This window comes from Aegilops tauschii, chromosome 1 (genome assembly GCF_002575655.3).
Source record: "Aegilops tauschii subsp. strangulata cultivar AL8/78 chromosome 1, Aet v6.0, whole genome shotgun sequence".
In the NCBI taxonomy this organism is placed as follows: domain Eukaryota; kingdom Viridiplantae; phylum Streptophyta; class Magnoliopsida; order Poales; family Poaceae; genus Aegilops; species Aegilops tauschii.
This window is the reverse complement of record NC_053035.3, coordinates 475959316-475974298: the sequence shown is the minus strand read 5'-3', so window position 1 is coordinate 475974298 and position 14983 is coordinate 475959316. Positions and strand designations below refer to the sequence as shown.

The following is a 14983-nucleotide window of genomic DNA, read 5'->3' as shown; positions in this document are numbered from 1 at the left end:
TTCATGACCGCCAAACACCTGGCTTTTTCATCCGGCGGCAAGGTCTTCCAGAGAACAAGGTCGTACTGACTCGAAAACCACTCCTCGGTGGGTGGATCAGGCGCGACCAAGTCCGGTGGTGCGTAGGGGTCCTCCTCGTCACTGCTTGGTGCATCATCATTGTTGTGGAGCGGTGCCTTAAGCTTCTCATCGACGCATGGGCTCACCGACGGTGCCATTGCACAGATCGAGATCGAGAGGGCAAGGGAGACAGAATGCGTAGATGAGAATACTGGTGGAACGAGAGGCGCAATACTTATAGGATCTGGATGGCTGTGAGGGGCAGGAAGCGATTGCCATGGGAGACAAGACGTGGTGGTCGGCGGTATTCAATGGCTTCGTTTACATTTGCGAACAATTTCCAATAGGAAGTCGTGTGTGAATGCTAATTGCAAACAGTTACTGCTCGAGAACCGCGTCCAATTTATAACCCGGATGTGCTCACACCTTCTTGCCTTGGGACGCGAAACAAGCTTGCTAATCATGTGGGACACATTTGTCTTATATTTTTATCTCAATTTTTTTCATTTTCTTTCTAAAATAAATGTAATACATATACTCTGATATAAACCATCAAAATTATGGGGCAGAAAAGCTATGTGAAATTTCTGTCCATTCCTTGGACGTGTCATCCACATTTCAAATAGACATCAGGTGTAAGCATCTAATTATAGTAGCAGTGCCTAAACTTCACCTTCTCCAGTTTATACTTAAACACTAGCATAGAAGATATTAAGGCAATGGGAGAAAGATGAAGAAACAAAGACAATGAAAAGAACATACTTTCTCATTATGCTTTGAGATATATGTATTGAAATCATCTTCCATTGAGCTATTCTGTTAGATGCTTAAAACACGATGCACTTAGTGCAAAGAAAGTCGGAGTTCTTATGTGATAATGAAAAAAATCTCCTCAGCACTAGATGTTACATGATATGTCACTCCAACAGAAGCCCAAGTCAAGATGGAAATGTGAAGTGTAAACCAGTTATCTAATTTTCTGATAACTGTTACAATCACACGTGTGGGTCAAGTGTTCTTATATTTTAAGAGGTATATGATAGTTAGATTAGATGCAAGGTTGTGTGCAATGTGTGACATATGTTTGAAGGTGCAACTAAATTGACTATCCTTCTGTTATTCAGGCATGCATATTCAGTTATCATGAGCTTGTATACCACATCATGTAATAAATTCGGCATCTCTATCATCTTGCTTAATTATGTCTTCAATGAGAGCTCTAGACTGTAGAAAATAACCAATGTGTAAACTAATTGGAGTGAACTCTTTGTCGCAATTAGGAGAACAAGCATGTATTAACAATTGTAATCCTATTTTTTCCTCTGTTCCCTGATAAATGTAAACTCCGAATCCTTTCAAGACCATCAATCGTTTATCAAGAAGGGAGCAGCAACAACACCAATGAACCAAACAGTCAAGAACCACCGTAGAAGCAGTGACCAGCAGTGGCCCCTGATAAATCGAACACCGAGCGGCAACTTCGAGCAAAGTAACGAGGAAGCCTACCCTGGGAGAACTGAACGAAATTGAAATTCATCGCCGACAGGTAAATACCACAACACCACCATCCAAATTGAACAGAAAGCACGATAAATAGAGGAGAAAGATTGAGATGTACCGCACTGCCCAAAAGCGAGGCTGCGAAGGCAGAAGACAAGCATCCTAAGCGGAGATGAAGCCCCCTTCCCCCCAACCACACACCCCCAATTGAACCAGCAACGGAGGCACAACGGAGACGATGGGCCTCCCACGAGCGCTCCACCAAAACATCAAAACCCCTCCAATGCCGCCACCGCAGGGACGCCGGGGGCAGCAAACAGTGGCGAGGAACGAGCGGACGGAGACAATCCAGCAACACAATCCTAGACACGCGGACCTACTATGGGCTTTTACGGATTGTCCTCAACTAATCTCACGCCCCCCATCTTGACTAGAAAGACCTCCCCCTCACTGAAAACCTATGCCCACCGCCTCAATGCTAACCAAAAGGGACCACCCAATGTGGGACCTGGTCAAAATTGCATACAACCGGTCAAATCTATGTTATCAATTGATTATCAGCTCTCCTCCGACCCCTAGGGAGCTTATTGAATTAAACGATATTTCAACTAATAGGCATCTAAGTGTGGAAAGGTGGAGAGGTATTGTGTGTGTTCTGTGGAGCACATGAAACTATCGATCACTTATTCTTTACTAGTAGGCGGAGGTGCAGCGGCACGCCGCACTTGAGTTTAAGCCTGTTATTTAGCAAATGTATATCTTTGATATAATATTTTGTTTCATTAAAAAAGGGAAACAATTAACCATAATCACTGTTTATCCATAGTTACCGTTTACCCACTATTACTATTTGGAAAAAAGTGATGTAATATTTGTTTTCACTATTTTGGTAATGTTGTCTTTTTAATTTAAATTTAAAAGAAGGAAAAAAAATAGTACTGTTCATCCTGGGGGCACTGTTCATGGTACCCAATAGTTTATTGTTTACCCACAATTACTATTTACAGAAAAGTGATGTAATATTTGTTTTCATCTTTTTTGAAAATGTTATTTCTTAATAATATTAATTTCAAAGGAGAAGAAAAAATATTTGTTTTCACTTTTTTGATAATTTTATCTCCTTAATTTTAATTTCAAAGAAGAAGGGGAAAAAAGAGAAGCACTGCGGCAACACGCCGCGCTTGAGTTTAAGTTTGTCATTTAGCAAATGTGTACCTTAATTTTTATTACTTGTATTTGCTATTAATAATTTATCATGTTTTGGCAAGTAAAAATAATATAGTGAAGAGTATAGATCACTTAGTCAAGTGCATGACTTGGGCATACATTTTGGGACACATGCCGCGCACGGGAGAGCCCCGGCCACAACTCGGGGACACTTGTTTTTTGAAATTTTATATTTCTTAATTTTAATTTCAAAAAGGAGAAAAAAGGAAGTACAGTTCATCACGGGGCACTGTTCACATATGTTACTATTTGCCCAGTGTACTGCTTATTTTGGACACGTGTGTGTGTGTGGGGTGTGTGTGTGGGGGGGGGGGGGGGGGGGGGGGGGCGGCCACAACGGCGGGAGCCTCTGGTGTAGTATATGTGTCATGTTGCGAGATATGCTTTGGATATAGCTTGTGGCGCACTCATTTTTTCGAGGATGATTCTGAAAGTTTAGGGATTGCTGGAATGTCGATGGCCACAACGTGTGTTCTGTTTTCTGCAAGCGTGTTTCCTTCTTTCAAGTTTCAGTTCTTTACTTTCCTTCTTGTAAGAATCTTTAATAGTTCCACACCAAAAAAAAAAAAGAATCTTCAATAGAAATGGTGGGTTGAGCCTTGCTAAAAATATGTGTCCGTATACCCCCAATGGAGTAGACGCGTCGATTAGTTCCACAAAAAGATACTACAAGTAACGTGCTGGCCGAAACCCAAGCCGGTACCTCTGCTACTATCAGCCTATACTTTTTTTGTGGGAGCCTATATACTTGGTTGATCGATCGTTTTTGTCACTTGCATAGCTACATACTCCCTCCGTCACTGAATAAGTGTTTTTCTAGGTTTTGTCCTAAGTCAAGGTTTTAAAAGTTTGATCAACTTTATACTAGAAAATAGAGGGGGTATATATGTACTACAGCCTAAGTCAAGGACGGAATGTACAGCTAGCTAGACACATGCTATGTCTACATGATTATGGGTAGGTACATCGTACATGCCATATATGAGTTGCTCTACTTGCCATGACAAGTGTGGGCTGACCAGCCACTTCCCTCGACAAGTGTCGACCGGGTACGAACCCACATGTATGTACGTACACACAACTGGTGATGATGCACGCTCCCTAGGCATGCGGCTCCCCACTTAAGACGACACGTACAAAGCTGGTGATGTCAACACAGTCAAGTGAAGTACACGTAGTAGTAAGTGCATCCATTCATCCATCCGATGACCCGGCTCGACGTAAGCGCGCACCGCCCTCCTTATCCTCGGCATGCATGTCTCCCTCCCGTCTCCTTCCCAACGAACGCAGCAGGATCAAACAAATATGGTGTTAATCAGCACAACCGTTGCCTATCCTACTTTGGAAGCTGTGGCGCATTCCCTTGCATTTGCAAGCAATGGGTGGCTGGCGGGCATCGTTACCCTCCCCGCTGCTTGTGACGTGCACTTCTTCTTCTTCATCCTACAGTTTGCAAATCTGTGTTTGTTTCCTTTTATTATGCAATAGCTTGTAAAGAAAATTAGACAACTGTTAAGAACACGATGACAATGCTCATCCCTTGATTCCAGTAGCCTCATGGTCTATAGTTCTTGCGTTTCTTGCCACTTCTTACACACAAGCATATATTGTTCCAAATTAATCTTTTTATTGATGCAAAAATGTAGCGTCTATCTACGTCGTCCGCAAATACAAACGTAAAGCACGTGACATATATACGGCCATAATAGACAATAGTAATGAACACGTCTCTTTAGTTGAACACTTCATTTCCTTTTGTTTGGTTGCACTTTTGTGTGCCAACACACACACACACACACACACACACACACACACACATGCATGCATGATTGAGCCGAGATATGATAAGTACCATCAGAGTCATCATGAAATGCATGTATTATATTACAATTTTTTTTTACTTTGTATTTTGGTCAAACATATGAAAGTTTGAGTTCTAAAAAAAGAACATCCATTATATTTTGAAACGGAGGGGTATATATTTTGAAACATATTTTGGGTTCTAGTTTAATAGTCCCTAACGTATTTTGGGTCAAAGTTTGACCATACATTTGACTAGCAAAATATTAATGCATGTCATAAAATATTATATTGTTGGTTTAATAGTCCCTAACATATTTGAACATACTACCTTTGTCCTGGTTTAATAGTCCCTAAAGATTTTGGGTCAAAGTTTAACCATATATTTGATTAGCAAAACAGTAATGCATGCCATAAAAACTTATATTGTTGGATCCGTATTTGAGTATTTTTGCTACATATAACATACATTTTATTAGGTAAAATAATGGTCAAAATATAACCAAGAATACGATGAGGATTAGTAAATCAGGACGGAGGTATCCAATTTCAGAGATATGCTTCAATTCATAATGAATGCACGAATACACCCGTATCTACTCGGCATGTAATCGAGCGCATTGCCGCATTTACTATTTGCATGCAATCCTTAGTCATGGCTTAGCAAGGAAACATTGTATTTTTCTGCTAATTATTAATTTTCCAGCTTTGCTGTGATAAAATACACTAGCTGGCCTTTTTTCACATCCAGCCATGCGGAAAACCTTCCATAAATCCTCCTTTACTCTACGCAATCTCTAGCTAGCTGGCCTTTTCTCTCCTTGCCAATATAAACGTGCCCTCGTCGCCAATTCACCATTACAATCCATCGTCCCCTACTACTCAACGACCACGATGGCGCGCGCGGCAATGGCTATCTCCTCCGGCGCGGCGGGCCCGGCCGCGGTGGCGCCGCGCCGCCGCAGGTCGACGGTGCTCCTGATGGCCAACTACGCGGCGCTGCTGGTCGGGTCGGTGGCGTCGAGCCTGCTGTCCCGGTTCTACTTCCACCACGGCGGCAAGAACAAGTGGGTGGTCACGCTGGTGCAGTCCGCGGGGTTCCCGACTCTGGTGGTCGCCGCGTTCCTCGCCGGCCGCCCCCGCCCCGCCTCCGCGCCGCGCCCGTTCCTGTGGTTCTCGCGCCGGTTCCTGGCCGTGTGCCTGGCCATCGGCGCGCTCATGGGCGTCAGCAATCTGCTCTTCGCCTACAGCACGTCGCTCCTGCCGGTGTCCACTTCGTCGCTGCTGCTGTCCATGCAGCTCGCCTTCACGCTCGTCCTCGCCGTCGTCATCGTCCGCCACCCGCTTACCTTCAACAACCTCAACGCCGTCGTGCTCATGACGCTCTGCTCCGTGCTCCTCGCGCTCCGGTCTGGGGACGCCGGCGAGAGCCCGAACCGGAGGGGGTACATCATCGGCTACATCGTCACGCTTTGCGCGGCGGGGCTCTTCTCGGCGTACCTCCCCGTGATGGAGCTTGTGTACCGGGAGGCGGTCTCCGGCGGGTTCATCCTCGCGGTGGAGGTGCAGGCGGTGATGCAGGCTATGGCTTCCGTGGAGGCAGCGGTGGGACTGGCGGTTTCGCGCGGCTTCAGCGACGACGTGGCCCACTGGAAGGGGTCGCACGCCGTGTACTGGGTCGTGGTGGCGACGCTGGTGGTGACGTGGCAGGCGTGCTTCATGGGCACCGCCGGCGTGATCTACCTGACGTCGTCGCTGCACAGCGGCGTGTGCATGGCGGCGGTGCTCACGGCCAACGTGATCGGCGGCGTCCTGGTGTTCGGCGACCCGTTCGGCCCCGAGAAGGCCGTCGCCACCGCGCTCTGCGTCTGGGGCCTCTCCTCGTACCTCTACGGCGAGTACACCAAGAGCAAGAAGAAAGCCGCCGACGGTCAGGACGATGGCACTACCCTCCCCAGCGCCGGCGACGACGGCGAGAGCGTGCACAAGAGCCTCACGGCCGCCGCCTCCGGCGAGACCGTACAAACCGTTTGAACCAAACGAGGCAGTGCCGGCCACAGGGGGTACGCAGGCACGAACCATGTGATCGATAGCAATGGATGCTGAAAATGTCTTGGTGTGTATACCCCAAGAAAGCAAAGTGGCAGCATAGATGATGCATTAGGTGTAGACGTGTCATGTTGCATCTATTAGGCAATGTGTCATATTTACAGCTCCCAAAAAGACAAGAATGGATGCTTGTTTGGTGGCACTGCCTTGTGAGTTTCTCTTCAGGGTTATTCGCAAAAAAAAAAAGGTTCTCTTCCGGGTTTAGCAGAGCATGGATGCATGCATATGTTGCACGGGCGTGCCAAAAACTTGCACATTAATGTAGTACCATCAAGGCATCAACAGGGACTTGTGTTTTTGGTCAAGTATTTTATTTGTATTATTGGCTTTTCGTGGTAATTTGACCTCGATGAGATCCTGACATCGTGTTGTTGCAGAGCGTGGGCGTATGCATTTGATATTATCCTGGTATTAAGAGCATCTCTAGCAGACCCCGTATAAGTGGTCAAATCCGCAAAATAACCATTTTTTGCAGTTCCAGTCGAAAAAACGAGCCCGAACAAACCGCTTAAAATCGTCCGACCCTTAAAAAATTTTAAGGGGCCCTGCAAGCGCAAACGCGAAAACCTCATATTTACAGTTTTGAGGGCAACTTTGACAGGGCCCTGCATACCGGTCAACGTTGGCGGTTGAGGAATCTTTGCTCCCGCCAACGCCATGAATCTCGCCCGGCCGCCCAGCCATCCGCCCCGGCCATTGCGCTCGCCCGCCGGCCGTCCGGCCCTCCGTCCCGGCCGCCGCGCTCGCCCGTGGCTCCGCGGCTCTCGAACGGAGCTAGCTAGCTAGCAGCTCAATCGATTCGAAGAGCTAGCTAGCTAGCTCGATGCGCCGGCCGTTCGATCCGGCCACCGCTCACGCCGCCCTGGCCTCCGCCCGCGCCGTGCTCGCTTCGCGTTTTCCCTCGTCCGCCTGTCCGCCGGATTTACGCGAGGAAGAGGACGACTAAAAAAGCAAGTTGTGGGTCTGTTTGGTATATTCGGAGAATATTCTTTTTTACGGGTTGATTATACGCGGTCTGAGTCTGACCTCGCCCGCGTTGGCCTGCATATGCACTTTTCCGCGAGCTGCAAAACACTTATGCGGGTTGGGATTTTACAGGGTCTGCTTGAGATGCTCTAACAGTTCGCCCACATCTGTATTTCAAATGCATATTTATTTCTAACTTGATAGGAAGGTTGCTCGCTAACACATGGGTCCGCAACGGCCCAACCCCGCATTGTTAGTGATATCGAGTAGCAAAGGAACACACTAGCACTATTTGAAGCGCCAGACGCTCAAGTCCATTTGTTTCCAACGCTACTTGTTAGATATCCAGTTGTCAAAACTGACATCTGACCTTCATAGATAGGACATATTCTCGAAAAAGCTCTTTCAGGAGGCCTCTTGATTTCTTTTTGGCATATCACCCTTTCTTTGTGGGGATTTATAATTGTTAGCCCTTAGGAATGTTTTTTTTTTTGAATTTTCGGGGGGGGGGGGGGGGGGGGACTCCCCCACCTGAATTGTATTCATTTGCCTACAAGGCTTGGCAGCCTTTTGCAAGATGGGTTCAAGTGAACCAGAATTACAGGGGGGCACAGGAGGAGAAGAGATAAAGCAAAACAACACACACCACAACATATAAACAGGGGAGAACAAAGAGGGAAGACACGCCCCGACACAACACGAAGCTCCACCAGTGAGATCGAACGGCATTGGCCAGCCGAGACAAAACCACGGTATTGCACCATCGGCGCAATCGGAGGCCTAACACAACCGAGACTGCACAACGCCACGACAACATCTGCCTCGGGGGTGCCTTCGAAAGGTCACGCGAGGCCGAGACGGCGTCACGGCGCCTGTGTACCGCAGGCAAAGTCGGCATCGCCAAGCAGACAAGCCGATGACACTGTACCGTCGACGCAATCGAAAGGCACCGCGAAACCGAGACTGCACAACGCCGCAACACCACCTGCGCTGCGGGGCACATTCGAAAGGTTGCGCGAGGCCGAGACGGCGTCACGGCGCCTGTGTACCGCAGGCAAAGTCGGCATCGCCAAGCAGACAAGCCGATGACACTGTACCGTCGACGCAATCGAAAGGCACCGCGAAACCGAGACTGCACAACGCCGCAACACCACCTGCGCTGCGGGGCACATTCGAAAGGTTGCGCGAGGCCGAGACGACGCCACGACACCTGTGTGCACACCGATGAAGTCGCTTGACATCGCCAAGCAGAGACACACTGAAGAGCGCTGGAGCATGAACACAAGAAGAACACCGCCAAAGAAGGGCTCCAACCACCATCGACCCCAAACCGGCCGCACCACCACCACCTCAACCTCATCAGCAAGCCAGCGTGAAGGAGGACGCCAACTTTCATCTTCATCTGACCAAACAAGGCGAAGTGCATTGAACTTTGGCCGTCTGGTCGCCACCCAACAAACCCCCCAAAGGGGAAGAGATAAATTGATCAGAATTTGAATCACAGCATAGGCACCAGAACATATTTCATATCCAACATATGTTCAACCACAATTGGATAAGTGACATCATAGTAGAACCATATGAATTAGTACAAAAATATACAAGGACTAAATTAAACAAGCACCACAATAGCACTTCACACTGGACATCTAAAACCTTCAAAAAGTAGCATCACAAACGGTGAACAAAAATATGAAGCTGATTCGGTAGGTTGTAGAAGACAAAGACCTATATTATTTCTTCCTGGATGTTGAAGGTCTGCACAAATTCAGTCCAACGCCAATGGATGACCACTCCCTGTATTCAGCCTATTGTGGAAGATTTAAACATTATACAATTCTTGCCTAGTTTTTACTTATGCACAATGTATATTTATGTAGATAACAAAAATTTCTAAATGTTTTTTTTTATTTTAGTGCTTTTCAAAATTGTTCACTATGGATTACCTCGCGAATCACTTGTATGGTCATGACGGAAGGGAGGTATTGGACTGAATTTGTGCAGACCTTCAACATCCAGGAAGAAATATATAGGTCTTTGTCTTCTACAACCTACCGAATCAGCTTCATATTTTTGTTCACCGTTTGTGATGCTACTTTTTGAAGGTTTTAGATGTCCAGTGTGAAGTGCTATTGTGGTGCTTGTTTAATTTAGTCCTTGTATATTTTTGTACTAATTCATATGGTTCTACTATGATGTCACTTATCCAATTGTGGTTGAACATATGTTGGATATGAAATATGTTCTGGTGCCTATGCTGTGATTCAAATTCTGATCAATTTACTTGCAAGGATAAATTATGAGAAAACAAACCTGCTATATTGATAATCAGTTACTCCCTCCGTCCGAAAAAAAAACCTGTCCCTCGAATGGTTGGTGCTAGATACATCCATTTGAGGGACAAGGTTGGGACAAGCTTTTTCAGATAGAGGAGGTATCTTATACATTGTTCACGACAACAAACTGTGTGCAATGAACACCTACACCACACACGATTATGCCATAGGCAGATTCTGTGATGGCAAACCAACACACACGTTCCACCTTAACAAACCATGTGCTGTGGGCGCCAACAACAGACACATTTTCTCGTAAGCAACTGTGTAGAATTAGAACCACAAATTTACACATTTTTGTTGTTACTAATCGTGTGGGATGGATGCCCATCCCACGTTCCGTTGTACCCAATTATATACTCCCTCCGTCCCATAACTGTTGCTGACTTAGTATAAAGTTGTACTATGTTAGCGACACTTATTTTGGAGCGTGGAGTATGTGCTACGGAAATCACAAATGCACACATTTCATTGTTACTAATCATTGTTACTAATCGTGTTATTTTATCAAATTGTGTGTGATGGCACCCTCCTTCACACATGCTTCTTTCCACACAAACCTTGTACACCCTCCGTTTCTAAATATAAGTCCTTTTAAAGATTTTAATAGGCTCTAAATACGGATGTATATAGACGTAGTTGAGAGTGTAAATTCACTCATTTTGCTTCGTATGCAGTCCAAATTAAAATCTCTGAAAAGACTTATATTTAGGATGAGATGGAGTATACGATGGAGCAACCCATCGTACATGTTTTCCTGCAATCTTGTGCAATGCGCACTGAGGTGCGGTGATGGTTTGACAATCCGTGTGTCGGCGTGTGTGGGATGGCGGATCAGCACTAGTCAATGAACACTTTTTATTATTCTCAAAAAGTGGGTGGGGTGGGGGAACCCGACATGTTTATCATGAAAACGTTATCAGGAGACAAAGCTCATCACTCCGAAAGAAACACAAGAACAGTGATGTCCAGCACGTATGTCAGCCTCAATGACAGCAGTGCACGTATGTCAGCCCTGCTAGCCGCGTCGTGTGCCACTTGATCGATCGGTTTCTATTTTTAGCCGCCTACCTAGTGCATAGCAAATAGCTTCGTTGACAAACTTTGCTTACATGTACTTACTGCGTGATACGTCACCGATCCTCACGTCGGTGTTGCATCATATGGCGCTCATGCATTTTTCTTGTAGATAAACACAGTACAGTCTGATCCATGGATCGATGCCAGCCCAATGTGTGCAACTGTGTATGCATATAGAAACTGCATGCTTGTTTTGCACGCGCATAATCCGGAGAAACAAGCATCAAATTCAAGGTCGCTTCCTACTGAGCGGTTCCAATTTAATGTGAGCAAGTAAAAGTTCTTAGGTGGGTGAAATGTATTTTTCCTTATGTTTCTATCTAGAGTTGATATATCAATATCCATTAGTGGCTAGTTTAGGTATTACTCCCTCTGTTCAAAATATAAGATGTTTTGTGTATTTTAATATGAATTACATACGGATAGAAATGAGTGAACAGACATGCTAAAATGTGTCTATATGCATTCATTTTACAAAGAAGTTAGAACATCTTGTATTTGTGAACGGAGAGTGTAGTACCGTATATTTGTTGTGGTTCTGTCTTGATTTTGATCGAGTTGATATATCAACCTAACACGGTCGATGGATTCTGAGCTAGACAGGACCAAGAAGAGCCCTTGTCGAGTGGTTTGGGTTTCGAGGTGGAGCCGTCCAATGACATAATGGTTGTAACATTAGTGGAGTTGAGAGAAGAAACCTCGAAGCCGTACAATATTGTTGTCATAAGAGCGGCAACAGTTTTTTTTTTTAGATCAAAGCAAAGCTTTATAACTTAACGGTGCTCAGGCATATCGCTCGAGGCACAAGCAGCCACATGGGCTGGTACATCAGACTCCCAGTGCATGACATGTTCTACTGGGTACAAACGGCCAGTATTGGCTAACTCATGCCCTACGGCATTAGCACTACGGCGGCAAACAGAAATTGTATGCTTAGAGAACCACATTTTTAACTGAAACTTGGTATCTTCAATGACTGCCGCTGCTGACGAGTCTGGTTTCCTGAAGTCCATAGCTTCAACTAACAGTTGTGAGTCCGTCTCGAAGTTGACTCTCAGGCACCCCAGGTCGGCTGCAAGGGCCACGGCATTTGACAGTGCAGCAACCTTCGCCGCAAAGGCATCCTGTATATGATCTTGTCGTCCAGCCCTGGCTGCCACAATATTCCCCGCCGAGTCTCTCGCCACCACGCCCCACCCCGCATGTCCTTCTCCCGGAGCAAATGATCCATCCGCGTTGATTTTCAGCATCTCATCGGACGGGGCAGTCCATTTGTCCAGACAGGCTTTCTTTGGTGAGTTGATATAGACTTGCATATATTCCATGACAGCACTGCGTGTTCGCCTCGCTATTTCTTTTGCCGGCGCTACGGGCTCCCCTTTCCTCAGCTTGTTGCGCACACTCCACCAATGCCACCAGTAGGTTAGAATGTGCATGCGTTTCTTCTCATCTACTCCCCACAAAAAGTCCAGCATCGCATGCACGGATGGAATCTGTTCAAGCTTAATTCTTTCACCCTCGAGCGCCAGTTCCCTCCACCCCTCCTTGACTGCCTTGCACTTAATGAAGAGATGAGCTCCATCTTCATCAGCCCGTCCACAAAATAAGCAGCGCGTGCTCTCCACCTTCAGCCCTCGCTTGTGCATGTTAGTCAGGAGTGCTAATGACTCATGCTTCACTCTCCATGTGAACATCTGCACATTTCTTGGACATGGTAGCTTCCAGATCCTCTTCCACGAATCATCCTTGCAAGAATCCAGATTCCCCGGTGCATGATTGCTCATCCCTTGCCCTCCATTCTTCTTCTGCCTTTTTACCTCATAGAGTTTATAAGCACTCTTGACTGAATGAGCCCCCTTGCTGTCAAACTGCCAGGCAATGAAGTCGTGCACACCCTCTCTCAACGGTATCTGGAGTATAAGACATGCGTCATCCGCCCAAAACGTGTCCCGTACAAGCTGCACATCCCACCGTCCAGTGGCTGGGTTGATTAGATCGCTGACCCTCTCCAACAGATTGTTTCCCCTCGGTGTGTTTACGGTTCTGGACCATGGACGAGGGATCCATGGATCCGACCAGATTTTAACATCGACACCATCTCCTATACGCCATATATATCCTTCGCGGACAAGACCAAGCCCTCGCAGCATGCTTCTCCATGCGTATGAGATGCCGTCCTTCGGCTCAGCAGCTAGAGCATGGGTATTGGGGAAATACCGAGCTTTTAGGAGTCGGCCGCATAGAGTGTCAGGCTGTTGTATAAGCCTCCATGCCTGTCGAGACAACATCGCCATGTTAAAACTATGCATGTCCCTGAACCCAAGTCCTCCTTGCGCTTTTGGCAGAACAAGCTTTTCCCAAGCTATCCAGTGCACCGTGTTCTATAAGAGCGGCAACAGTTGACAACCAGAGTTGGGTGTTCATCCATGGACGAGAAAACAAAACAAAATTTTAATAGAAGAGAACACAACGCGATTATCGTGTAAAGAAGAGATCATGAGAAATTAAAAAGCGTGAACCAATGTATTAAGAAGATCCGACAATTAAAAGGATCAACTGTGATTTAAATAAGAAAAGCAGACGCTTAACTGGTCAAATCCTTATTTGTCCACACACACGCACCCATATGACCCACACAACAAGAAGACCTACAACCATACCCCAACCATACATATACATGCATGTCGTGAGCATCCAAAGGATAGTCCTAGACACACGCATTGAAGTCCTCAATGGATATACACATGACATCCACGATAGCCAGGCTATAGCCCTGCCGTGCAGGGGTCACATCGGTCGTCGACCCCATGCATGTCGATCTAATCCGGTTGGCACACCAAGTGTCGACCACCGACCCCTTGCCCCGGGGCCGTTTCCTCCTAGGTGCCAGGACAAGTGTCGGGCGGCCGGCCGGCCGGGCACACTCCCCGGCCGCCTTGGCAGCTCTCCAACGTAACAAAACTGGTGATGTCAACGTAGCGCCAAGTGTAGTACTACGTACGTAGCGGTAGGTGCTTCACTTCCTTCCGCCCATGCATGCATGCATTTCTGGCTCTATCTTTTCCCAGCGTACGCACGCTTCCTGCTTATCCTCGGCGTGTCTCCCTCCCTCCCGTCCTGTCCCCTTCCCAACACACTCAGGGTGAAACAAATGCGCATGATGACATGTCAGTCCGTCTTCCTTGTCATCTCAAGTATGTATGTATGTATGCATGTATGTATGTATGTATGTATCGACTCTGTTTCCTAATTTATATGCACACACAGTGTATATGTGTATATCTACTCCTTCCATTTCTAAATAGGATTTTTCAATAAAAACTGCATACACATGTATATAGATATATTTTAAATTGTAAATTTATTCATTTTGCTTTATATGTAGTTTATATTTCTAAAAAACTTATACGAGTATTTAAGACGGAGGGAGTACCCTACCCACCGGGAGCCTGGACTGTGCATGGTCCGGACTCACGTAGATTCACACGCTGCGTGGTGGCCCGTCCGGCCGGGTGCCCGGGCTCCTCCAGACCGTGCGACGGGACAACCAACCGTCCGGATCACCATGGCTTCCAAATCTTCGTACATGCGCAGCACCTACACCGACGACGACGTGTGCGTGCGTGCGTGCGCCCAAGGCCCAAGCTCGCATGGAGGCGATGCTACGTGGAGGCGCTTGCATCCTCCACAGTATGCACGGCCGGGTTTGCCCGTCTTTCTTTCTAGCCCGTCGATTAGCTACATTTTATAAAAGAGTATCTCCAACGTGGACCTCAAACCTTCCGCATCCCTCCGGGGCACGGTCCGGTCTGTAGTGCGGTTCAGACGTATTTTCTCCCGCAAACTCGAGACAAACGTGGGGCTTTGCAGAAGTCCGGACCGCTCCCACGTCCGCTTCTGACTAG

At 46.8% G+C, this 14983-nt stretch overlaps 2 protein-coding genes across 2 annotated transcripts; one reads left to right on the top strand and one right to left on the bottom strand.

The window, feature by feature from the left end:
* The first annotated feature begins 5443 nt into the window (after positions 1-5443).
* LOC109743376 (probable purine permease 4) lies at positions 5444-7004 on the top strand. The gene has a single exon (XM_020302469.3). It carries the CDS (start codon positions 5482-5484, stop codon positions 6619-6621), a length of 1140 nt encoding a protein of 379 aa, XP_020158058.2. The 5' UTR covers positions 5444-5481; the 3' UTR covers positions 6622-7004.
* A 4847-nt stretch (positions 7005-11851) lies between these two features.
* On the bottom strand, positions 11852-12862 carry LOC141039150 (uncharacterized). The gene has a single exon (XM_073506460.1). It carries the CDS (start codon positions 12860-12862, stop codon positions 11852-11854), a length of 1011 nt encoding a protein of 336 aa, XP_073362561.1.
* Positions 12863-14983: the final 2121 nt, after the last annotated feature.

Excerpts from the sequence above, each read along its gene's own strand:
- LOC109743376 (XM_020302469.3), top strand. The coding sequence starts at position 5,482 with ATGGCGCGCGCGGCAATGGCTATCTCCTCCGGCGCGGCGGGCCCGGCC.
- LOC141039150 (XM_073506460.1), bottom strand. The coding sequence starts at position 12,862 with ATGAGCAATCATGCACCGGGGAATCTGGATTCTTGCAAGGATGATTCG.